This window comes from Ceratotherium simum, chromosome 14, assembly GCF_057802395.1.
Source record: "Ceratotherium simum simum isolate JZ-2026a chromosome 14, ASM5780239v1, whole genome shotgun sequence".
NCBI classification, from domain to species: Eukaryota; Metazoa; Chordata; class Mammalia; order Perissodactyla; family Rhinocerotidae; genus Ceratotherium; species Ceratotherium simum.
In genome coordinates, this window is record NC_141913.1 from 46,328,695 (window position 1) to 46,353,733 (window position 25,039).

At 46.2% G+C, this 25,039-nt stretch overlaps 1 protein-coding gene across 1 annotated transcript in view; it reads right to left on the bottom strand.

Moving 5' to 3' along the window:
* ALPK2 (alpha kinase 2) overlaps positions 1–25,039 on the bottom strand; it is a 153,056-nt gene that overhangs the window by 39,342 nt on the left and 88,675 nt on the right. Inside the window, exons 5-6 of the mRNA XM_087439276.1 lie at positions 3,750–7,146; positions 554–701 (exon numbers count right to left, since the gene is read on the bottom strand). Coding sequence (XP_087295402.1) covers positions 554–701; positions 3,750–7,146 — 3,545 coding nt within the window. The remainder of the gene's footprint in view (positions 1–553; positions 702–3,749; positions 7,147–25,039) is intronic.

Genomic DNA, 25,039 nt, shown 5'->3' on the forward strand with positions numbered 1-25,039 from the left:
TCTCCCCTCCTCCCTCTCCTCTCCTCTAACACCCTAGGGCCCCCGAAATAACCTGCTTTTCCCTCCTTAGACATGGCTGTGTATCACCATCAATAGCTGCTACTTTTCTATAACCTCATGGATTATTTTTTCCTTTTGATTCGCCTTCTTAGCTGTGTTTGAGCTTCATCAGGTTAATGGGAACTTATGAAACAGAAAACACAGCAAAATTCACAGGCATGCAGAAGAGAGCTCCTCTTTAATCTTGGGACCACAGAACCTCAGACTGGAAGATGATTTGACATGTTCCCTTGATCTTGAAAATGTAATGAAAGGTTGCATGATTTCCTAAGGCCAGAAAACTCAGTGGCGGCAGAGCCAGTGCAAGAGCCCTCCACCATTTTCCCTGTCCAGACATCTGTCTTCCATTACTTACTCTTCTTGGGTATTTTGGGTGTGGAGTTTCTGCTTCAATTTTCCTTTTTGCTTTCTATGATTTTGTTATTTTCTTTTAGAACTGTGTCGTGAAATAAACAAGCAACAACTGTGAACAGTAACCGGGCAAATATCGCACCTTCTCTGCACTTGTGCTATTGATTTGGAATCTTTCATCCACCAGATAGTAGACTCTTCATGAATTTCTGCAAACTGGCAGCTTAATTTTACATTTCCGGAATGGTCAGGGAACATCTCGGCTTGGATCTTTTTCAGTAATATCGGAGCTGGAAACGAGAGATTTGCCGGTCAGTGCTCTTCAATAGCTGCAAAGAGTTTTGCAGTGGGCAAAAGACTTTCCCATTTTATCACATTTAATTCTCACAACAATCCCAAAAGACAGGGATCATAATTATTACCCTAAATTTATAGGTGAGGAAACCGAGTGTCTGGGCGGAGATGTAGCTTGCCTAAACAGTAGGTAAATGAACAAATCAATCTAACAGAAAAATCTCACTTTTCAGTACTTAAAATTCCTTAAGTGAGGTCTGTAATGCGCAAAGTGAAATAGAACTTGAGAGACATTTTTTTAAAAGATGGGGGAGAAGGGTTATAGATACCTAGTCTGTAGGACCTGGGCCAAATAAAGATGCTTTTAAATGATCACCAGATAGTCTAGATCAAAATCAGAGCTGGGATTAGGGAGTAGAATAAAACCTGGATTATCCAAGTAGTAATTGTGGTTAAGCCCCAGATGTAAAAGGCAACTCAACAGTAAGTTATTTGCCGAAAAATATTCATCCACCTTCCTCCGATTACAGTTGTCTTTGCTGAAGATATCCTGGTGGATTGCAGTGATGTCTGATATCAATTTCATTAGCAAAAGAGCACTGTCTACTTGGATGAAATAGGACAAATAAGGAAACAATTCCAGGGGGTTAGGCTGTGACCTTTGAACAGGGCCTTTTTAAATCAGGGGTCAGAGCTTGGCACCCCAGGTAAATGTGTAATTACTCAGGGCAGCCACTGGGCGGCAGCACAGACATTAGAAGAAGACAGAGATGGCTGATCCTGCCAGGTGGTCAGAATAATTTGGCAGGCAGTGAGGTTACTAGAAATGTGGTGTCAGTCTGTTACAGACCAAGTTTCATAACTCCACAGCTTTGGTAACACAAAACGTTATATAATCCACAGCCACACCAAAAGTCATCAGTACTGATGCTCTATTTGCTCTGTTGCCTCAAATTCCATTACTGTGAAATAGTTAGTGCGTTAAACGTGCCTCCCATCTCTCCTTCGAGCCAACAGACACTTGAATAACAGAATGCATATTTAAAACCGTATTTTCCTTCCAGGAGGTGATAATGGGCTATTTGGGTAACTAACTCTTCAACCAGAGGCTAGCTGAAGCTACTAACGATACTATGGGAGCCAGGGGCATAATCAAGAGGAGAAAATATACCAAGTACTTATTGATGGCAAAACCCATTTCAGTTCCTTTGGCCCCACTTGGCTAGCTGGGCTAGGTATTCAGGTCCTTGGTCTCAAACTTGGTCCAGGGTCTTGACCACGCCCGCCTCCTCATCTGGGGCATATTTCCTCCAAGGCCCTTCCAATACCATGTGGCAGTAGGCTTCCGGGGTGATTTGCAGATACCTAAATGTGCCTAAGGCAGCCAATCCCATCCACAACCCACTGTAAGGTCTCAACATAGAAAACTGGGGTATGGAGGGAAGGGCATGAAATGAGGGTCTTGGAGGGATAGGAAGCTGGCTTGGACGAGAGGCCTCAGGGCTTTGGAAAGGACCCCTGTTTGTGTGGCATAGAGGTAGAAATGCAGATGAAGGAGCTAAAAGGAGGCCTAGGAGTGTAGCTAGGTTTATCCTCTGTGTATATTCTGGCCAAGTGTGGAGGGAAAAGAAGAGAAGTCCCCTGGTGAACATAAAGCTTCAGCTATACAAAGCTTTGAATGTCAAAAAAAAAAAAAAAGGGTCACTCAGTGTTTTCTTTCTTTCAGGATCATCCAAGTCATGCCCTCTCCCCCTCCCCCCTACTCCTAACTCCTACCCCACCAGGCCACTGGGGCGAGAGCACCACCCTCCCAGAATATTGTGCGCCTGCTGTCGCTGCAGCCCTTCACGCCTGGGGAGGCTGTGCAGCAGCTGAGACCAAACCTTCTAACCGCAGGTGGTTCTCTGGCGAGTCCGTTTTCCCAGAGTCACTTGAATAACTATGGACAAGAATTCCAATTAGATTGTTTCCCTCTGGGCTGAAACCACTTCAGAGATCTTTTAAAACATTGCCTCATTCTCTTTAAATTCGTTTTAAAGTCTATATACTAGAAACCTGGTTGGATACCTCCAGACGGTTCTGCAGGCAGTTTTGTATTTAACCCTTTCTGCACCAGGGGCTGAGGGCCCGTCTGATGTGGACCTGGAGGAATGAGCCCCAGCCCCGAAGTCTGAGGACTCGGTTTAAGGCCATAGCACTCTGCTCCAGCACACGTGGGCCACGTCACCTTGCTGCAATATTTTCTCTTCTGACTTCTATCAGATTTCATGGGAAGGGAAAGAAGAGCTCTGAAATAAAAGAGGCTAAAATTCAGGTTATGGGATGGAGTTTGAGGTTGAAGTGATTCCCCAGGCAAAGCAAAAGTGATGGAAGTTTCAAGGGCTCTGCATCTCAAGTGGTGTGAAACCTGGAACAGAGACCCCAGGGGACTTTAGACTCAAATAATGCGGAGGGTGAGTTGGAAAGAAATTTTATACTCAAATTTGGAAGACAACCCAATGTTCAATTAAGCCATTTTTAATGAAAATCAATGATTAAAGAGAAGACTCCCAAATTGTACCTAAATGTTTGTTTCTGTAAATCCTGCTTAGCATGTGGTCTATTTAATTATACTAATTAGCTACATTGATTAATGCTTCTGTTTATCTTTTAAAATATTTTTTAAAGGATAATTAAACAGAAAGGCATCTTAATCACGCTTCCATAATTAAACCTACCTACAGGCAGCCTATATCAGAGATTCTCCCCCCAGATCACCTGGGAACTTACTAGAAATGCAATTTCTTAAGCCCACATGTTGAATCAGAAACTCTGGGGCTGGAGCCCAGAAATCTGTGTTTTAACAAGTCCTCCAGGTGATTCTGAGGCTGCTCAAGTTTGAGAACCATGGACCTACATGCCAAGCCATTTGGTCACAGCCACAGCATCAACGCCTACCCAGTAGACACTCACCCTCATTGCAAAGCCCTTAGCAGGACACTGGAACTTGACATCTGGTCAGCAAACCCAAACTTCAACAATGATAGAAAGCAACAGAGCCTCACCTTTTCCTTCTCTTTTGCAAGGTGGCTTTTTTGGGTCTTTTTTTCCATCTGTGCATGATACCGATGTTTCCAGTTTAGGAGTCCTTTTAAGAAGGCTTGAGCTCTTTCTGACGTTTTCCTTCTCTTCCAATCTCAGTCTCAAGGCAGCCACCCTGGACAGGATTTTCTTCTTTACTCCCTCAGTTAAATGTCCACTTGCTGAGGTTTCTTGCTTCTTCTTGACCTCCTCTGACCCAGTCACTGCTGGGGGGGCCCCGGGGAATCTGCCAGTCTGGGCTGCCATGTGACTGGGCTTCTCTTCCCTTGACTTTCTCCCACGGCCCAGGGTGCAGCCCTGTTGACATGGGTCCTGCAGTCTCTTAGGAGCTTTCTCTGACGCACATTCTCCTGAAATGAACGCCAAAGTCACTGCCGGGGAGCCAGAGGCGCTTGTCGGTTTGGTTTCCCCAATTTGGGCCTCCTCCTTTTTAGGTTTCTCAATTTTGTGGCTTATTGAAAAGTTTGTGATGTTTCCTTCAGGAGATGAAGTAAAGGGCACCCAAGTAAGACCACTAGGAGAAAGCACATGATTCCCACACTCACTCTCAAGGGCTCTCCTTTCCTTTGAGTTGTAAAATGCATATTGATGGTTTCTGGGCTCAACTAAATCTTTCTCAGGGATGTCATGAACTTGACCTGTGGAGTTGTGAGTATCAACTCCAACCGATGCATGAGTCATTACTGCAAGAGAGCTAGAAAGAGGTAAAGTGGGGAAAACAAATTCTGCTTTGTTGTTTTTACTTTGTTCAGCCTTCCCTAAGCCCCTCTCACTACCTTCTTGTATTTGGCTTCTGCTGCATCCACTTGGAATTGTTTCTCTACCTTTGTCAGGACACGGGGCTTGCAAAATGGCAGGCTGGACTTCCACTTTTGCTTTGTCATGGTGATTCTGTTTAGCTTCCCCTCTCTCCCTGTCTTCTTGGTTTGGGTTAATGCTGTTTTCTCTTGGAATGGTTTCCTCACTTTGCTGGGGGCATGGAACTTGCAAGACGGCTGGCTGGACTTTCACTCTCTGGCCCATGTTTCCATCATTCAATTTGCTCTCCTCCCTGATGACCCCCACTGTGGATTCAGAAGGCTCTGCTGTTTCAGCCGTGGCATACTCCATCACATCTGTTTCATCAATGGGATCTACAGAGGACTCTAGGATTTTCGGGTGGGTCAGAAACTGTTTAAAGAAGGCAGGGCGATCCATCCTGAGCTGGTTTTCCTCTTGGTTTTGACTTACATTGTTAACATTTTTCTTCCCTCCAGTTTTGGAAGCGTCTGATAGCAAATCTGTGACACATAATTCCCTTTCACCTACAGGGTCCACAGATGACTCCAGGAGTCTGGGTTGGCTCAAATACTGGGAAGAAAGACTACTCCAATGTGCATGACTGGCTGGTTCTTCACTTTCATGGATTCCTCTGTTATTAGCAAGGGCTGAGCTAGACCCAGCCCGAGGATGGTGGGCCGATGCTGCTATTTCAGATGGGTACAGTTCAGGCATGGTAACATCTGCCTTTAGAACATCAGATACAGCCCAGACCCTGTCAGCAATCGTGGGAACAGCTTCCAACTTCTTGCACTCAGAAGCTGTCAGTTGTCTTGGTGGCCAGACTTCTGAAAAGGAAGCCTCTAGAGTTATAATCTTCAGCTTGTGGCCTACATCCCAAAGTCCTGGTCCACTCTCTTTAGATTCCTCCTGGAGGATATTAGAGAGAGGTGGAACATTGCTCAAAGCCTGAGTGTCATCTTCCACAGTGGCGTCAGCCGCCGCAGACATGCTAGTCCCCAGGCCTGAGCTCTGCCTTCTGTCTTCCCTGGAGTTTGCTGACGACTGGCCTGAGGGCACTGGGTTTATTTCCCCTTGTGCAGCAGATGTCGTGGGCAAACTTTCTTGGAAACCATCTTCAGAAAGAGAACCCTGGTGGGGCAGGCTCTCCTGCTGGACCCTCTGCGTTGTTTCGCTTCCTTTTTCTTGGAAATTCTCTTCAAGGCTCCTATTGTCCGCTCTGTCCATGGTCCGGCCCATCTCTCCAGACTGGTTCACAATCTGAAGAGGGGAATTGCTACAGAAATCCTCTCCCTCTGGGAGTGGGGGAACGTGGATGTGGACTCCTGGTCCACCGGGGGTCATGCAAAGGAGCACTTTTGGAGCTTCGGTTGTGGAACCATTTAAAATATGACCCAACTGTACACTGGAAGGAAGTTGGAAAATTTTTTCATCTGGTTCCTGAAGTGACCTCTCCTCTGGGCCATCTGCATGGTTCTTCCCAGCAACTGAAACAGGGAGGTATTTGACTGCGTGGACTTTGGTGGCAATGGTAACAGCTGATGTGTCCCCACTCCCCTTGGTCACCTGAAGACACTCAAGATGAGCAGTTAATGTGGTTGGCTTCTCCTGAGGAAACTTCACAATTGAACTATGACTAGCCGGTGTGTCTGCCGTGTGCAGGGCACTGGTACTGGGGCTCTCATCACCTCCTTCTTTAAACCACACAAAAGAGTTGTTCTCAGAAGACAGAGGCTGTCTTTCCTCAAGCCCTCCTGAGATGCTGGGGCTCAGCCCCTCCTGGCCAGCCTGTCCTGTGGAGGTGGAATTCTCCACCTCAGCTGGATTTCCCCCTGTGGCACCTCTTCCGGCTCTTTGTGAAATGTTCCAGGTGAAAGTACTGATAAAAAGAGGGGACATAGCTGAGTCTCTGTCCTTGCTGCTTTCACACGTAGACTGTGGAGGCTCAGAACCTCGTGTTTGAAAAAGAACATCCAGCGTCTTGTCATCAGGAGAACATAAATCAGATACTTTGCTCTGACCTGCCAGCTCTAAGTGCATGGAGCAAATTTCTTGAGGCAAATATTTATCAGCTCCAACAGGAGAATCCATAGTATCACATGTTTCTTGGTCACCTGTTTCAAGACGCTCCCTCATACATGTTGCTTCTCTGTCCCTTGGCACACCGCACACAGTTTCCAGGGTGGGGGTGGTATTTGCCTGTTCAGGGGAAGCAACAGAGAGAAGCTCAGGCTTCCCGGGGTGAGCTCTGCCCTCCTGGGGGAGATGGGCTGACCGCTCACAGGGGGACATATCTGCATTATTGGCTTTTGGGATGCTCAGCTCATGTCCTAGGTTTTCCCAAGAATGCACAGGTGCGTTGTCTTCTCTGTCTTGGTTTTCTTGATGCCGTGGGCCTCGAGTACAGCTTTCTACCTCCACGTAGTGGGCCAAAGATGCATTTTCCTTGTGGATCCCTCCTAAGTTGGGGAAGGAATTTGTTGTGGTCCCAGTAAATGCAGATTCCTCCCCGGCAGGCTCTGAGAAAGCTGGCATCCGGCTGAGAGAGATTCTCTCCCTGATGGTTTCCTGAATTTGCACCTAGGAAGATGAAAAGTGATATTAATAGAATTGTTCCTGGGAGAGCCCTCGACAGGGCATAATTGCAGTCCCAAGAGTGTTAATCCTTGACGACTGAATTAATCGCCAAGAAGAGCAGCAGGAACGATTGAAATCTAAACCTGAATCCCCAAACTCTCCCTAGCTACTAGAGACTTCCTGGAGAAATGCAAATTTAAGCAACTGTATGTTCCAGAAGACCTTTGGTCAAATTCCCTGTTATAAGCCAAAAGCCTCCTGACAATCATTATTTAATGATTTTTTTTCTCTCTCTCAGGAAAAAAGATGGAGATAAATTGCATGTTAACTATTTTGATCAAGTAAGTCACACGAGCTTATGTGCATCTTTTCAGAAAGATAAACTTCACACGATCATAATGAATGAAATATGCAGTGCTTGTAAAGTAGCAATGAGCAATCTTTGTCCCCCAAATATAACAGCTTGCTGGTTAATAAATGTTACTAAAGAACAGAGAGAAGCCTGTCCTTTGAACCTGCCTCTAATGAAGTAATGGGGTTATGACTGGCCATCAGCACTGCCAATCATTTCTGCCCTAGGAAGGTTATAAAATCTTGGAATGCCTCCTCCACTTTAAAACATATGCCCTGTGGCAGGCAAACCATGTCCACAAGACGTAGGGGATTCAGGACTGCTTAGGTTTTTGGGAAGAGAGAGATAGAGACAAAAAGAGAGAGAAAGAGAGGGAGGGAGAGATGGAGGGAGGGAGGGAGGGAGGGAGGGAGGAAGGAAGGGAAGGAAGGAGGCAGAAAGGCAGGGAGGAAACCCACATTGTGAGGAGTGAACCCATCATGGTACTATCTGAATGTTCTGTGACATTGAATATTGTTCAAGGAAGCAGCAAACTCTTTGACTAAATTCTTATGTCTTGAAACTTTTATCTCATTGATTATTTCAATACATATCAAAATTATGCGCAGCCAGGGAGAAGGGAATTGCTGCTAATTTTTGGCAAGCACCTCCATCTTTGCCCTCAGGACTCTTGCTTTGGAGGAGCCCCACTCAAATGTGCAGCAATCAATGACTGGGCTTAAAGAGGGGAGGAGACAGAGTCTCTCTCCCAGCATCTGAAAAAGTGGAGCTGAACTGCCCCTGTGCACAGTGCAGCTCTGAGTTCTGAGGACCCTTTCCATAAATCACTGGTGAGAATCGGTCTTATTGCCCTGAGGTCAATCCCTTTACACACCGCCAGTGGGAAAGAGGACAACAGGGTCACCATCCCTCTTTCCACACAATCCCCAAGGCTGCTTGTGGCCATCAGTGATTCACCTCTCATTTTCTCCTTAAAGCTACCCTGATGTTCATTAACTTAGAATTTATTGGCATAAAAGTGCTAACTGAACAGGAAGAAATTTCCTGTGCTATAAACTCCATGAGGCTGAGACCATTTGCCAATTCCACAAATATTTATTGAATGCCTCCAATGGATGAGGGAGTCTCCCAGGTGATGGGGAGGCATCTGCAGGAAGCTCCAGTTCTGTGCTGTATTCGAGGTCTGTCACAGTGGTCAGTGCCCAGCAGGTGCTCCATAAGCATGTGATGGAAGAATGAGTAAATGAATGAACCACACATGCTTGACACAGCTCTACCCAACCTCACCCATTAAACCTCTACACTTGAAAGGGTTTGGACCTTCATCTGCTCCTGTCTTTGGGACAAATCTATTTTAAAACAGACTTTTAACCATAAATAAGGGCACTACTGGTTCACATGTTGGTGTTTCTAAAAACATAAACATATTTAGTCTCTTTCTATATCCCCCTTCCCCCCCATCATATTAAAATGGAAAAGGGAAAACAAGAAAGATAATTTCTGGGAAATAAGCAGCAAGATTTTTTTAAAGTGTTCAGGAGTTTAACATGCACATGGTTTCACCTCTATACCTGAACATCTATGACACATGTAGAGAATGTACTTTTCATCTGCTATTTTGGTTCAGATTTTTTATAATGAGCTCTCACTCAAATATACGGAGCTATTAAGCAGAGGCAGTGTGGGTGGCTTCCTGGCCATGATTTGAGATGTGTAGGGTGACTTTCCAATAAAAACACCACGACCCTCTCTTGAGCCTTCCTCCCCTGCCTGAATTTCCACTACGTATGTCAGTCCTTTATTTTAAGATCTTGCCATCATCACAACAGCATCAGTGCCAACAGACATTCATGGAGTAGCTGCCATGTGTAGAATTCTCTGCCAGGCACTGGACAATTTTTCCAAAGGACTCCAGTTAAAAGGCCACTGTTACTTACTGGGATGTTACCCACCCACTGCTGCTTACTACCATATACCCAGAGTAATAGGCTGATACCTAGGCGAGACGAACACCTGGAGAGGGTGAAACACAGGACAAGTAAGCTTTGATTAGGGTGAATTTGGTCATTGGAATAGATCATCACAGCCATGGTATCAAGCCTTGATTGACAAAATAGTCATGTTCCTATTAAGATCTTTCCCTGTCTTGCTTTTAAAATAAAATCCTACTTTAAAATACCCGAGTGAGGCCCCATAGATAAAGAAATATGGCGAATCCTTGACCGTGTAAATTCGTCCACTTGACCAACATCTACTGAGCATCTGCTTTCTACCAGGTTCTGTTCTAAGCCCCGGAGAAGCATCAGTGAACATAACATGGACTGCTGGTCTTTGGGGCGTTATGTTCCAGCAACAAACTACACAATTGGTCCACCACTGATGTGAAATTTCATAAATTTGATTTTAACCAATGGGATTTTCTCAAAGTGGAGCCTTTAACAGCCCAGTCCACACTTGTTGAGGCTTCCAGCATCAGTTCCAGGGGCAGGCTCCTCGGGTCTCATTCAGAGGCCAACTCATGAGAAAGAGAAACCACAGATTCGTCCTTTCAAATGAGTCAGACCTTTCTTAGGAGAAGATCTCTTAGTTAAGTCATTATGAAAAAATGCTAGCACATGATTCTCCTGCTGCTCAGCTATTCTCATCATGGATAAGTGGCGAGACTCAGGTGGTTTTGTTACGTAGGAAAATTGGTCTTATTCAGGTGAAAAGAAGGAGGATTTGGGGTTCTGGGAGGAAGCCCAGGGTGGTATGGAGTTTGGACTCAGAGGACTGGCCACCCGAATTCAGCTCAATCCAATATTGTATGCATGACCCCAAGTAACTTCTTCGGCCTCTCTGACCCTCTGTCTCCTCTTCTAAGGCTAACCACATGCACGTCATCACCACGCTGTCAAGTGCCTGGCACTCACTGACATCAGTTTCCCTTGTTCTCTGTGAAAAGAAAGTAGTGGCTGAGGCAAAGAGAAAATTGAGCAACGCTGATGAGCAGAGTGGTGTGCTTTGGGCTTTACGTAGGGTTTCTCATTTGATTAGCAAAATAAATCTGAAATACTGATACAATCATCTCTTCTTTACCGATAAGGTGAATAGCCTGGGTCCAATCAGGAGATAGAAACCAAACAGCAGGTTCAATAAGGGAAGTTGAATATAAAGAATTGTTAACTGCAGTAGAAGAGTAACTGTTAGCTACAGGAAACTCTATGGTGCCCCAGGGTGAGGAAGGACAGCTTGGAAGGAGCTCAGACCAGGTTGATGAAGGTGCAATCAGGCCACCAGACAGCCGAGAAGTTTGCTGGTTTAGCCAGGCCAGAGCTGATCTAGAATTGCCGGGCAAGCAATAGACCGCTCTTCCCAGCGCAGGCAGGGAGCAGGCGGTCAGCACCCAGGGCACAGGCGTGCAGTGGGAGTTCGGGAACTGGCAGGGGCAGAGGCCAAGGCCTTCAGAGTGGGTGGGCTACACGATGGGGGTAGGGAGAGGGAATGACAGCCCTGTGTATTTGGGGCCACGGGTGGAGGGAGTCTGGATGTTGGTATAGGCTGAGGCGGGCCATGCACAACTCTGGTTTCTGAGTAGACAGGGCTGCAGGAAGGTTACCACTAGTCTAAGGCTACAAGGTCACAGATGGACCATGTTGTGGGCCCCGTGGCTGGGGCAGGATCTACGAGATGACCATAAACTCATGTCACTGACTTCCCATTGATGCTGAAAATGACAGGAATCCTCTTCCTCCTGCACTGTCTCGAGAAAGCTTCACATTGTGCTTACTTTAAAAGAGAAGTGATTGGGGCCAGCCCTGTGGGGTAGTGGTTAAAGTTCGGTGTGTTCCACTTCGGTGGCCCATGTTTGCACATTCGGATCCTGGCCATGGACCTACACCACTCGTCAGCCATGCTATGGCAGCAACCCATGTATAAAATAGAGGAAGACTGCCACAGATATTAGCTCAGGGCTAATCTTCCTCAAGCGAAAAAAGAGGAGGATTGGCAACAGATGTTAGCTCAGGGCCTGTCTTCCTTAGCAAAAAAACAAAGGAGAGAAATGACTAATGGAATTGTGTTATCACTGAGCATTATGGAACGATGCATTCGGAGCTGAGAGACACTTTGGGTAGAAGACTATAATGGTCCTTATTACACGCAACATGACTTCTTATTTTATTTATTTTTTGTGAGGAAGATCAGCCCTGTGCTAACATCTGCCAATCCTCCTCTTTTTTTGCTGAGGAAGACTGGCCCTGGGCTAACATCCGTGCCCATCTTCCTCCACTTTATATGCGACACCACCACAGCATGGCTTGCCAAGCAGTGCATCGGTGCGCGCCCGGGATCCGAACCTGCGAACCCCAGGCTGCCGCAGTGGAGTGCGTGCACTTAACCACTTGCGCCACGGGGCCGGCCCCTGACCTCTTGTTTATTTGTCGGCTTCCTCATAAGCTCTAAGGGCAGGAACTCTGTGTTACTCATTTCTTATTTCCAGAACCTCAGCACATAGTAGAGGCTCAATTAACTTTGTTGAATGAATAAACATATGAATGACTACAAGGAGCAGAAAGGGTAAACTAAATTTAGTAACACTTCCAGACCTGTTTTTGAAAGCAGCATGAAGCTTGAAAACTTATACTCTGCTTGCACAGCATTTTCCAACCCCATCTCCACTCAATATGCCTCTGATTCTACAAACACATTGTTTTCATTTGTTGGCCTTTCCAGAAATTCTGCCTCCTAAGAGTGTCTGCCATGGATCTCATGGAAAGGTGTGCTGTCTCTCTGTCCAGCCCATGATATTCAGGGTTATACTCCATCATTAATAAGAGTAACTTGGATGCCAGCAAAGTGCATGACACTAATTTGAGTCACTAACAATAGAAGGTGGTATGAGATAAGATCCCTCTTCTCAAATAGCTTATAATCCAGCTGAAGAGACAAGATGTACACAGGAAAGATAAATAACAATTCTTGACAACTTGTGCTAATGGCCAAATGGATGGAACTAAACCAACAGCACCGCTCCGAGAGAGGAAGGAAGGTCACCACTGGATTCTCCTCTTCCACTCAATGGATGAGGTCTCTGCAGTGCAAAAACCAGAGGTTGCACTCAAGTTACACGTATCGATTCTTAGATAATTCTTGGACATTTCAGTGCAGTCTCAGGAACCTTCTCCACTGATTAGACCAGGCAGATGTAGTAGATCCTGTTGGCCGACTAACTCAACAGCATCCCAATCCCCTTCTCCCTTCCTACCTACAACTAAAGAGGCTGGAAACCCGCATACTTTCCCAGCCTCCTGCACAGCTAGACGGGGCCAAAGGGTCAGTTCTGGCTAATGAGACGCAAGGGGAATTCCACTAAGAGTCTTCTGGGGAAGCTCTGCTCCTTATATAGGGTACAGATACGGCAGGCACCTTGCCTACCCTCTTCCTTCTTCCCGTAACGTAGATGAGATGCCTGGTGTTGCAGCTGTCACCTTCCAGTCATGAGGCAACTAGCACGAGACTGAAAAGTCAACACACTGTGGTTGGTGGAGCAGATAGAGAGAAATAACTTGAGAGCTTGCAGGCAACCTTGAGCCATTGGAACAACACTGATTCCTTCTATCTCCAGACTTCTTCTGAAGCAAACAAGAGGTCCTTATGTTTGAGGCCACTGTGAGTTGGTTATTCTGTTAAGTGCAGCTAGAAGCATTCCTAATGGATACAAGAGGAATATATATTGCTAAGGGATGAAGGCAAAGGCATGTGAGGTTCACCCTGGAGCCCTTCTGAAGGCGCTGGGCAGCTCTGGGGAGGGATTAGTTTGAAGGACAGTGTCACAAAGGGCAAGGGGTGTGGCTCCTGGACAGCAAACTCAAGGGGCTGGTCAAAATGCCAAGAGATCAAAAGGGCCTGAGGAAAGGTGAACTTGAAATAGAGTGGGGGAGGGAGAATGGGGAAATGTGAGAAGATGGATCATAAAGGAGAGACCTCGGTTCTAAAGGCCAAATTCAACCACCCAGGGCTGGGAGAGTCAAGTCACTTAGCTCCTTCCTTCCACTGGGCAACACTTCCATCTGCCAACACGTCCTCCCATGGAATACTTTTCTTTCTCTAACTCCTGTTTTTTCTTTAATGATCTCTGAATGTTCTTTCCTCCTTATCTGGACTAGATATAAATAGCACCATGTCCTTCAACGGTTGTCTACACATCATCAATTTCCCCCTGTGGTTCCAGGAATCTTTAAATGGGACCGTCCCCACTCCCCAACCACCCTGGGCTGCTGTAGCCTCGCCCACGGTTAACCTTTCCTAAATATCTGCTGAGCCCTCACTGCAGGCACAGCGTCATACGGTCATTCGTCATTCGTCATTCGATAGATCAAATCCATACCACCTGGGGCTGTGAAACTGAAAATAGCCCGGTCCCCAGCCAAGGAAAGCTTAAAGGCAAACTAGAATATTTCAGGAACTTGAGTTTATTTTTAGGAGTTGCACGGTTGCCCAGAAAGGAGCTTTTTTTAAAGGCTTTGAATACTAAAATAACACATGAGAAAGTGGAGGACACTCATTTGAAATCCCCAATCCTGAAGCTTGATCCTGAACACTCCTATTTGAGCAGCTTCTTCACTCCATTCCCTCCTGGGAGACAAGACACCTTCAGCCAGCTGGTGTTACAATTCTGTCCTGATTTCTTGGGAAAGTCATAGAGTTTATAAAATACCAATCTGATCTCTTATTGGGAGAGGACTAGGTTTCCATGATGAATACCTTTCCCAGGGCTAAGGGGCTCTGTGCACTCAGCGGAATCTTTGCCTGGTAGCACGGTGTGAGTGAAAGAGCACTAGCCCATGAGTCAGGAGCCGTATGTGTTTATCAGTCATCTCGAGTAATGTACGGTAAGAAGTAGTAGTACTGCTAATAATAATCACTAAGCCCTATACAGCACTTAACACATTTACATATGTTAATACAGTTAATGTTTGTAAAATGGCATAGAAATCTATGCCTGTGGGACTCTGGGTTGTGTAATGTTAGGGAGAAATATACCAGCTAGTCCAACATACGTGAGGACCTCTTGGGGGTAAACTCCCAAGTACAATGGGTCGGAAAAGCAGCCATCTTCCTTTCCTGTGGGCATCTTTGTTTTCCTGCATCTGGGAATTTGCTGGGAGAGGAGAAGGAGAGACTTGATGTCCATAAATGCAACTGGGAAATATGCAAACATAAGAAAAACGGAGTTGGGAAGGCCAGCGATTTTTCTTGAATTCCGCCAGGCATTTCTGAGTAGTCTCTGGGTTTTTTGCTGGGTCTTGAACAGAATGGACTTGGATGAGGGGGTGAAGGGAGAGTGGAGTACAGTGATGGAAAGACGAGTGGGCCTCAGAAAACCCAGGGTTTGGTCCTGGATCTGCAGCTACATGGGAAATGGCTTTGGAAAAGTCACCAGATCTCTCTGAGGCTGTTTCTTCCACAGTAAAATGAGAGGGTTGGAGAGGATCTCTTGGCCCCGATGGCTTTGGTGTTCTCTGACCTGCTGCCATGTAAACAAGACAAACATTGAAATGGGGCTTAAACCTCACCTTCCATTTGGAACCAGGTTTTCCTTTGACTCCTAGAGCTTCTAGATCTAATCCTCTCCATTAACTACGAGAGTTGTTAACAAAAAAGACACAGTGCGTCACCATATGTAGACTGATCCAGTGGGGGTCTCAGAGAGGGCCAGGGAAGAGTGGGCTGGAGAATGGGTCACCGTGGGGCACAGAATCCCTGGATTCCTAGCGGTAGTCCTGCCTCCCTCATTGCCGCTTGTCCCTCCTCTGTGCAATAAGTGCCTCGTCTTTTTGCTAGACTGCACTGTATCAGCATATGGGCCCTGAAGCCGATCCTGCAGAGTTCTGGAGGCTCACAGACATAGTCCAAGCCAATGAAAATCAGCACAGCCACAGGACGGAAGACCAGTGGCTGTCAGCCCCCAATTTTGCTAATGCTTTTTGGGGTTGAAGAAAGTTATGGTTTCTTTTCCCCAGAAAATCCTGTTTTACCCACACAATTTTGTGTATAATTTCAGGAGCTTCCAGACGCCCTTGAGCCCATCGATCCCCTCTTTAGAGCCCACAGGGCCAAAGACTGAATCCCTGCTGTGGGTCGCGAGCTGGGGGTGAGTGGCGCGGTGTTTACTTCCCACAGACTGAAACTTCTGTGCAGATTTCAGACTGGATAACAAGGAGGAAAATACTAAACCTTAGTCAAGTTCTAGGAGAGTGTTTTCAAATCACTATCTTTCTTTAAAGTTTCTAGAATCTGTGAGCAAAATCAGAAGGAAGGTAGTGGCAATTACGGTACTGCACTGACAATAATATATTGTACAAAGCAAGTTCTTGTAAACTTTAGAAACAGGAAGTACTTGTCATGGTTACTACACTACTACTTTGCCTATTCAGCATGGCTTCAAAGGGTACAGCAATGATGGTATTCAGCACTTGGAAAATCTGAATACACACATGAATATAGGCAGGTTGCCTGTCCAGATGGTCATTACCAAAAGGGAGGAGAAAATGCAGGCTTGGGGCTTGAAGAGCCCCTAATACACCATATGTCTCTTGCATTAAATAGCAGGACAGCTATATGTCCTCAGATTTGGCTTCTAGTTAAGCAGAAAATATCCCCTTAGAAAGTACAGTTCTAGAAGAGTCTAGTTACCCAGTAGGCAATGTTGTTACCTGATTAGATTCAGAGACAGCTTCGTTGAGCAGGAGAAACAAAATTTCCTGGGATAGTGAGATCCGTGAGAGGGAGGACAGGGTTAGTCTTGCTCAACTTGGAGCAAGGCACATAGTAGGTGCTCAAAAAATAGGTCAAGGGCCGGCCCCGTGGCTTAGCGGTTAAGTGCGCGCGCTCCACTACTGGCGGCCCGGGTTCGGATCCTGGGCGCGCACCGACGCACCGCTTCTCCGGCCACGCTGAGGTCGAGTCCCACATACAGGAACTAGGAGGATGTGCAACTATGACATACAACCATCTACTGGGGCTTTGGGGGAAAAAAAAAGGAGGAGGATTGGCAATAGATGTTAGCTCAGAGCCGGTCTTCCTCAGCAAAAAGAGGAGGATTAGCATGGATGTTAGGTCAGGGCTGATCTTCCTCAAAAAAAAAAAAAAAAAAGGTCAAATGAGTGAACATCCATCCAATCTGTTTTTGGTCCAGTGTCCCTTTGCCAACATAGGCAGGAAGGTTTTGCCTCTTTGGCGTCTTGTTCTTTACCCACTCTCTGTTGAGTTCTCTGTGGAGACATTGATCTCCTACCTGAAAAATTGCCTGAGGGTCCTGCGTTTTGGTTAATATGTTCTTTCTAATAAACTATAACTCTTCTTCATCATTAATAATTTGGTGCTTGGTTGGCCTCAGTCTTCTTTAGATCCAAACTGAAGCCATCTGTTCTCTTTTGAGTAGAGAGAGAGAAGCATCTCTTATTTTAACCACGAACAATTGAGTTTCCAGACATATACTACCCAGAAGACATCAGCATAATTGTACTAGTGGGCACCACTAAGTGGTGGGCACCACTGAAGGTGGGGATGTCCAACTGACCGTGGGCACAGAGTTGTAAAATTACAATGTGCAACTGAAGGGTTAAGTTTAAAACATCTGTCTTTTGAAGATGAAGGGAATCAAAGGCAGGATGGGGAGTGGGGAGGAGCATGGTGCAGATTAGACTAGAAATTTAGGGACTTTTTTTGACGGATTCATCAAAATCAACTTTCCCCTTGTAGATGGAAGGAAAAAGAACAATTCACAAAGAAGCTTTTGAGAAGCTGAAGTTGTAGGGGGAATGCTTTGAGAACCAAGGAAGAAAGAAAACGTCTGGGATTTACATGCAGTGATTTGAGCTGGGAAAGCAAAAAACATGCTGAGCTGATATTTGCACTTATAGTAGTTTGAAAATTCACACCTACTACTTCTCATATGCATGAGTAAATGCAACCTCTTTATTTTTTCTCTGGTACTGCTCTTGTCTTCCTCATGAGCTCCCAATCATATGTAAGTGTTTGGAGGATGTGTGGAGAATAAGTTTCTCTCTGACTAAGCCTGCCTCTGATCTAACAAGTGGAACAGTCCTTTAGGGAAGGCTCAGGCCATTAGTTCTGCCCACCTGCTCTGGAAACTGGTGGCTGAACTGCCCACACTGGTAGACGGGGGTGAGGGGTTGAAGTCAGGATGTATGAGCCCCTCTCGGCCCTGACTATCGCTGTCACCATTTTGTCCCAGTATCTCCTAGGGGATGTTGGGTCCCCTTGTCGACACTCACACACACTCCTGGTTTCTGATTGTACAGAGATAAGACTCTCTGATCTAATAAAAAGAAAGGAATTCAGAAAACTCCTCTCTCAACAAAGCCGGACTTTAAAGATTATTGTCCTTAAACAAAAACAAACACTGTTTCTTTTCCTCCATTCGCTTTCCTCAGTACAACCCTAATCACCATCTCCGCCTCACCCCCAAGGCCATCCTAGTGTCCCCAGCTGCTTTGGACGAAGGTCCTGGAGGCAGAAATGGAAAAAAATTTTTTTTTTCTGACAATTCCCTGTACACACCATTGGCAACTGTATTAGCTTCCTAGGGCTGCAGAAACAAAGTACCACAAACTGGGTGACTTAAAACAACACGCATTTATTCTCTCAGTTCTGGAGGTCAGAAGTCTGAAATTAAGGTATCCTCAGGGCCATGCTTCCTCTGAAAGCTCTAGGAAAGAATCCTTCCTTGTATTCTCCAGCTTCTGGTGGCTTCTGCAATCCTTGTCATTCCTTGGCAAGATGAATCCCTCCAATCTCTGCTTCTGTCTTCACATGGCCATATTCCTTCCATGTGAGTCTCTTTGTCCTCTCCTCTTCTTATAAGGACACCGGTCAGTGGATTTAGGGTCCACCCTAATCCAGAATGACCTCATCTTAACTAATTACATCTGCAAAGACACTAGTTCCAAATAAGGTCACATTCTGAGGTTCTGGGTAGACATAAATTTGGGGTGACACTATTCAACCCACTACAGCAACCCATTCTTTTCCCAGTCTGTCCTACTGGCCCTGCCTCCTCATAGTCTCCACTTTGCCATCAAACCTCAACAGTGAAGCTTTGTCACTTGACTGCGTGGTGTGGACTTGAGAACAGAGAGGTTTAGGATGATATTCTAGCAGCAGAACAATTACAGGGAGGCTGGTTCTCTTCTGGAGGTTATGTTTGTTTCTGGGGCAAGCAAGGTCTGTGGGGAGAGTGGAATTCGGCACAACCAAGAATCTATCCTTTGTCATTGTCCTGCTCTTACGAAGGCTGGCATCCTACAGCCCAACCCTCCAGACCCTGTAATCAACATCAGCCACTTCAGAACATTCTTACAAAGACCAGCCCATGCCTGAGCTGCATGTCCTCCCATCTGCTGATGGAGAGGCAGTGACTGGGGAGTTCCTTATATTTGTTGTCAGATTTAGACCCTGAACTAGAAATGTAAAAGATGAAGGGGTAAACGGTTCTCATGATGGTTATTTTCCTACCCAACACCCTCAGTTTGATGGTAAATGTGAAAGCACTTGTTTTTAAACCATCACTTTTCAAAAAAAAAGCCCGAAATCTCAAGGCAGTATCAAAATACCTGTGCTGACTCAGAAAGATAATTTTTCAAGTATCAGCAGAAAGGGGAACTTACAGAATTTGCAATTTTACCTCCTGCCCCGCCCCTACCCCCCCTCAGCTCTGCAAATGCGGTGGAGGCAGTAAATGGGGGGGGCAGGGTAGGATTTTTCATGTTTCTCTCTTGCCTCTTTAACTAGATTTAATTCAGTTCGACAAATAATATTGACAGGCACTGTGTTTGTTCTGGGCCCTCACAGATGAATCAAACCCAGCATCTGTCTCCACGTAGCTCAGAGAGTAACAGCCTAGCTGGGCCAACAAACAGTTATAATGTACAGTAAATGCTAGCAGAGGTGGGAATAGAATATTATGGGAGAAATTCATTCTCCTTCAGGGAGAGGAGAAGGGCTATCAGGGCTATCCAGAATCCATTTATTTGCTGCCTATGCATTTACATTTATGAATTCCTTTATTCCTTTTTTTGACAAATACTTGTTGAAAGCTCTCTACGTGCCAGGCCTCATCCTAGCTGCTGGGGAAAGAACATCACCAACCACAGACTCTGTCTTCTTGGAACTTACGTTCTATGTAACAAGGTAGACAAGGTCCAGGAGGTCAGCAAATGTTCTATGAGGAAAGAAGGTGGAGGAAACAGCATGAATAAAGGCACTGGGGCAGGGAAGTGCCCAGGTATCCAGAAGACTAGGATGTGGGGTGCATGGAAAGGGAAGGGTGGAAGCAGGGAGACAAAGTGGAAAGAGGCTACAGCCTGGTTATGGAGAGCCTTGCATGCTGTGCGTAATATTCAGATTTACTCCTGTAGCAAGAGGGTCCACCAAAGTTTAACAGGAGCTGAGAAAGTGTGGTTGCCATTGTTTTAAACAAGAGGAGGACATTTCTAGATTTAGGTTTCAGGAAGACTGTTGCAGTAGCATGTGAAGAGAGTCTTATAAGAGGGAGACACTGGCGCAAGGAATCTAGAAAGAAACTTGTTGCAATGGTCTAGATAAAATTATGAAGCCTGGGCTACAGTGGTGGCTGAAGGGATAGTGTTGTGGGTTGAATCCCTCAAAAAGATATGTTCAAGTCCTAACCCCTGGCACCTGTGCACATGACCTTATTGGAAAAGAGAGTGTTTGCAGATGTAATCAAGTTGAGATATCACACTGGATTAGAGTGGGCCTAACCCAGCGACTGGTGTCTTTATAAGAAGAGGGAAATCTGGACACAGAGACACACAGGGAGAACACATGTGACCATAGAGGCAGAGATTGGAGTGATGCAGCTACAAGGATTCCCGGCAACCACCAGAGGCTAGGAGAGAGGCACGGAACGGCTTCTCCTTCAGAGCCTCCAGAAGGAACTAGCCTTGCCAACACCTTGATTTCAGATTTCGGACCTTTAGAACTGTGAGAGAATAAATTTCTGTTGTTTTAAGCCACCAGTGTGATAATTCGTTATGGCACCCCTCGGAAACCAATAAAGAGAGGAAGATTCCAACTCAGGAGACACTGTAGAGGGAGAATGGACAGGACGTGGGGACTCGTTAGACACAGGCGTTGAAGAGCAGGAGTGCATCAAGGACCATTCTCGGGTTTCCAGCTCAGGGAATTTCACTATAAGCTCTTTGAGGGATTGAGACACCTGCTGGCTATAACACTTGATACAGTAAGTAGGTGCTTAATAAACATGAGTTAGCTCAGCTATCATCTTTGGGCTGTAACAGAGCTACTGTACAACTTAGTTATTTATATTGAGGTTCTGTAGGAGGATCTGGGGGAAAGGTGAAGGCAGTGTGCCCAGGCCTGCCGGAAGGTGCAGATGGGTTCAGCATCGTGAGAGCAGATGTCTGCTGCTCCTGTCTCTGACTGCAGGGGCCTGGGGAGGAACACTAGACACCATGGTGGAGGGGAGTGTGATGGGTGCTGCAGTTCATTTCTCTCCGTCACCACAGGCCACATCCTGAACGCTGCTCCTCCAGCCCTGATCATAAGATGGACTGCACAATCTGAGTACAACAGCCTGGAGGTGCTCCTGCTCCCACCGGATGTGCGACCCCCTTCCCCAGCAGCCTGCCAAGTCTCCCCAGCCTCTGCTTCTCTTGAGGACCCTGGGGTCCTCAGGATGAGTGTCTCTGACACCTCCGACCCTTTGATCAGTCACGGGCTAAGAGGCTTCTCTGCCCCCCTTTTGCCCAGAGGTGTGGTGACTTGAAAGATATGGCCAGGAGGTTTTAACTAGGCTAGTCCATGCCCCATGGGTGGAACATCAGCTCAACATGCAAGTTGCAGAGCCTGCAGGGTGCAGTCTTAGCATCCGTCACATTAAAATGACGGGAACTCTGAAGTACCCCAGAAAACCGGAGATCTGACTGATCCGAGCCTTTTTGCAGAGAAGATATTCAAAATCTAGGAAGGGGGATGACATCTGAGGGGCCCCAGGAGAAGCTGGCTGCTAGTTTCCCTCTGTTTTTTCTGCAGTTGTTCTTGCCCTTGCCCCTCTTGATGAAGGTAACTGAGAACAGAAACTGGGGCCTAAGGGAGCAGCCTGGGGCGTGAATGCAGTTTGCTCAGGCTTGGGGCGAATACTACCTGCTGCTTTGACCTCTGGCTTTCCCTAAGTTCGTATCCGTCAATATCTTTCCAAGCTATTCATCTGAGCTTCTGGGTCCTCTGAAAAGCAAAGCACAGTAACAATTTTGAAGGCCAAGTTCGGACATGGAATTAGCATATTCAGCAGCTCAAAACTTCCCTGCCCTCCTTCAGTCTTTGCGCTGCCCACTCCAATCCCCACGAGTCCTCCTGAGAACAAGAGAGCGATGGTGGAACCACCTCTCAGAAATTTGAGATGGAGAGAGGAAGGGTCATAGTGAGACCCTGAAGGGGGTGTGACACCATCTCACTCTCCTTTCCGTCACCCTGTTGTTGAAGGAATATTACTCCACGGCTGCTTTTCTCCTTCTATTTCCTTCTTGCTCTGTCTCCAGTCAGGTGGAGGGAGAGGTTGTTCCTCACTGCCTCGGGAGGGATGTGGAAGAGTGAAAAACAGCACCGCCCTGCCTTCTAGACTCTTAGCTCCTGGGCATCAAAATGTCTAAAATCTTAGGGGAATTTAGAGGAATTTCAGAAAAGTTAGAAGATTCAGAGAGACCCGACACCCCTCCTAAAGTAGCACCCCCTTCACTCCCGACCCTGTTTTGTCTGTCTCTCCAGCACCCATCTCTATTGATGTCATAGGCACAGCTGTTGGTTTGTCATCTGTCTCCCCTATAGAAGGTAATCGCCCAGAGGCTGGGACTTTGCTTTGCTCACTGTTGTGTCCCTGGCACATGGAAAGGGGTCTAACACACAGTGAGTGTTCAATAAATATTTGTTGGATGAACAAAGGACATGGAAAGAGTATTTTGACCAGAGGCTGACTTCCCCTGGTGAGAGAGAGATCTGCTGGTCTGGGAGTGAAGGCAGGAAGGAGGGACCTCGGGTGTCTCTGCTCCCAGTGTCCAGGACAGTGCTGCTGCCAGAGAGGAGGCAAGAGCCCTGGGGCACATAGCTATGTGGCACCCTGCAAGACGGGCCATCAGGTCCCTAGTGTGGCATTGAAAGAGCAGGAGTCACCAGATCTGAGGCCACATGGGCCAGGGTAATGGCCACCTCTTAGCAGTGACCCAGGTGGACCAACAGCACCAGGACAGTGAGTGGGCAGATGCCACAACCCTGCAGAACAGGGCAAGAGGACCTCCAAAGACTCAGGTGAACGTTTCCTACAGTCTGCAAATGTATTGCTCAAAATAGTAGAGTTATAGAAATATTTCTTATACCCAAGTGTTAAGATGGGCTTTATTCCAGCCGTCTCTGTGAAGACCCCAGGTTTTGTTGTGCACACGTGCCCATATCCCTTCTGTTAGTGATATGAAGAGTGGTCAGAGAGACACGGTAAGGAGCATGTGGTTGTTGTATATATGTACAAATTTTGGACTAGTAGTCTGGGGGGGTGCTGGTTGGAGGTGTCCAAAGGTATTTTGAACAGAGCAGGAATAGTCTGTTATGTGCCAGGCACTTGGCTGGGTTTCTTCCCACTCCTTAGGCCAGTGATAAGTTGCCCTGACCCCAGGCTCTGGCCTCAGCCTTCCTAATATTATCATCTATACCCACCATGTTCCACCCAAACTGGACCTTGCCTTCCCCTAATATGTCCCCATGAGCCAATTAATATTCTAATATGGGCACTTTAATTATGGCTAATTACACTGGAAGCTTATATGTTCGGTAAAAACTGGTTACGTCAGAGCCTCTTGTTGTAAACTCTTCTTAGCAAGTAGATTCACTCACTATATGGATTTGGAAGCAATTAATCTGCATTGCTTTAAAATATATGTTAAAATTCACTTTGTCGTGAGAACAGCAACTGGCTTAGATTAGTGGGATAGCATTCAGGTTTGAATCACATCTGAGTACCCAGAATGGCTGAGTCCAACCATTTTTTGATTAATATCATTATTTTCTCTCTTTGCTAATGTGTGTTGTCACAAACGAGCAAAGATAAACACCGTGGAATTCAGACCCATGCCACGTGGTCTGAAGGGAAGGAATTCTCACATATGACTCTGAGAAGCACCATTTTTACCCATATTATCTACTCATTAGAATTGTTACTACAGAGTCTACCAGCTCTGGACAAGTTCTCAACGATCAGGTGGCAAATGTATCGATTACCATCTGACGGCAAGTTGCAGGCCAGCCTTGCTGTGTACATTCCCAGAGACGGGAAGCATATGGCTGGAGCCTAAAGAATCTTCACCATCTCAGAAATGATGCTGAATGCCCAATTTGGAGGAAAATATCTGATCCCCTTGCCCTGAGAACTGGTCTGATACTGGCCCAGCTATCAGTGTATGGTTCTAACTACGAAGGCCATGGGGGCTTATTTTTTTTAAACTATTTATTTTTTTAAAGTATTCATTAATTTACTTGAATAGGTAATACACACACACACGCACACAGACACACACACAGGGTACAAAATTCACAAGGAATACAGTGAAAGCTTATAGAGTGACAAATAAGTATCCCTCCTACCCCCACTACCCAGTCACTCAGTCCTCTTCCCCAAAGGCAATCACAGTTATCAGAGTTTATTTTGGTTCTAAAGAGAGTTAAGGAACTCAGACCTAAAATGGAATTAGGAAACTATGTAACATCATGGTTAGGGCCAAGGGCCTGGAGTCAGGCAGACTCTGTTCAAAGCCAGGCTACACCACCTCCTGACCCAGAGCCCGGACAGCAACAGGATTTATCTCACTGGGTTCTTGAGATAATTAAATGAGCGAACTCAGTGAAGTCTTAGCACAGTCCCTGGCACATGTTTACAGTGGATAAATGCCAGCTATTATTAGCTATTGGGTAATTACACGTAGTGGAGGACGGTGGAAGGGCAGGGTGGGGCATATTGAACACTTTCTGGGGAAAGCCTTAAACCCTTGTTGCTCAAAGCGTCGTCACTAGAAATCCCTGGGAGTTTGTTAGAAATGCAGGATCCCAGGCCCCTCCCCAGACCTGCTGAATCAGAAGCTGCATTCTGACAAGCTCTCCAGGCGACCTACATATACTTGAGAGTGTGGGAAGCACTCTCCTACAGCAGTCCAGGAATCCTTGAGGAAATGGGCTGTAGATTCCCCGCCTCGGGGGAGATGGTGATGCTGTTTCTTTGCCCTCACACGTGAGCCCTTGGACTTCTCATGATGAAAACTCATGAGAAAAACACTTTTAAAGGAAAAGCCATTCCCCTCCCACTCTCCAGCTTTCTAGCCCACATCTGATTTTCCAAGCCCAATAACCTATGACCTCCAAGACAATGATGTGCCCTCTTTTGTCCTGTAGCTTGACCATAACCCAATAGATGTCTTGGGGGCAGGGTGGCATGCTGTTTTTAAAGTGATACAAGAGACA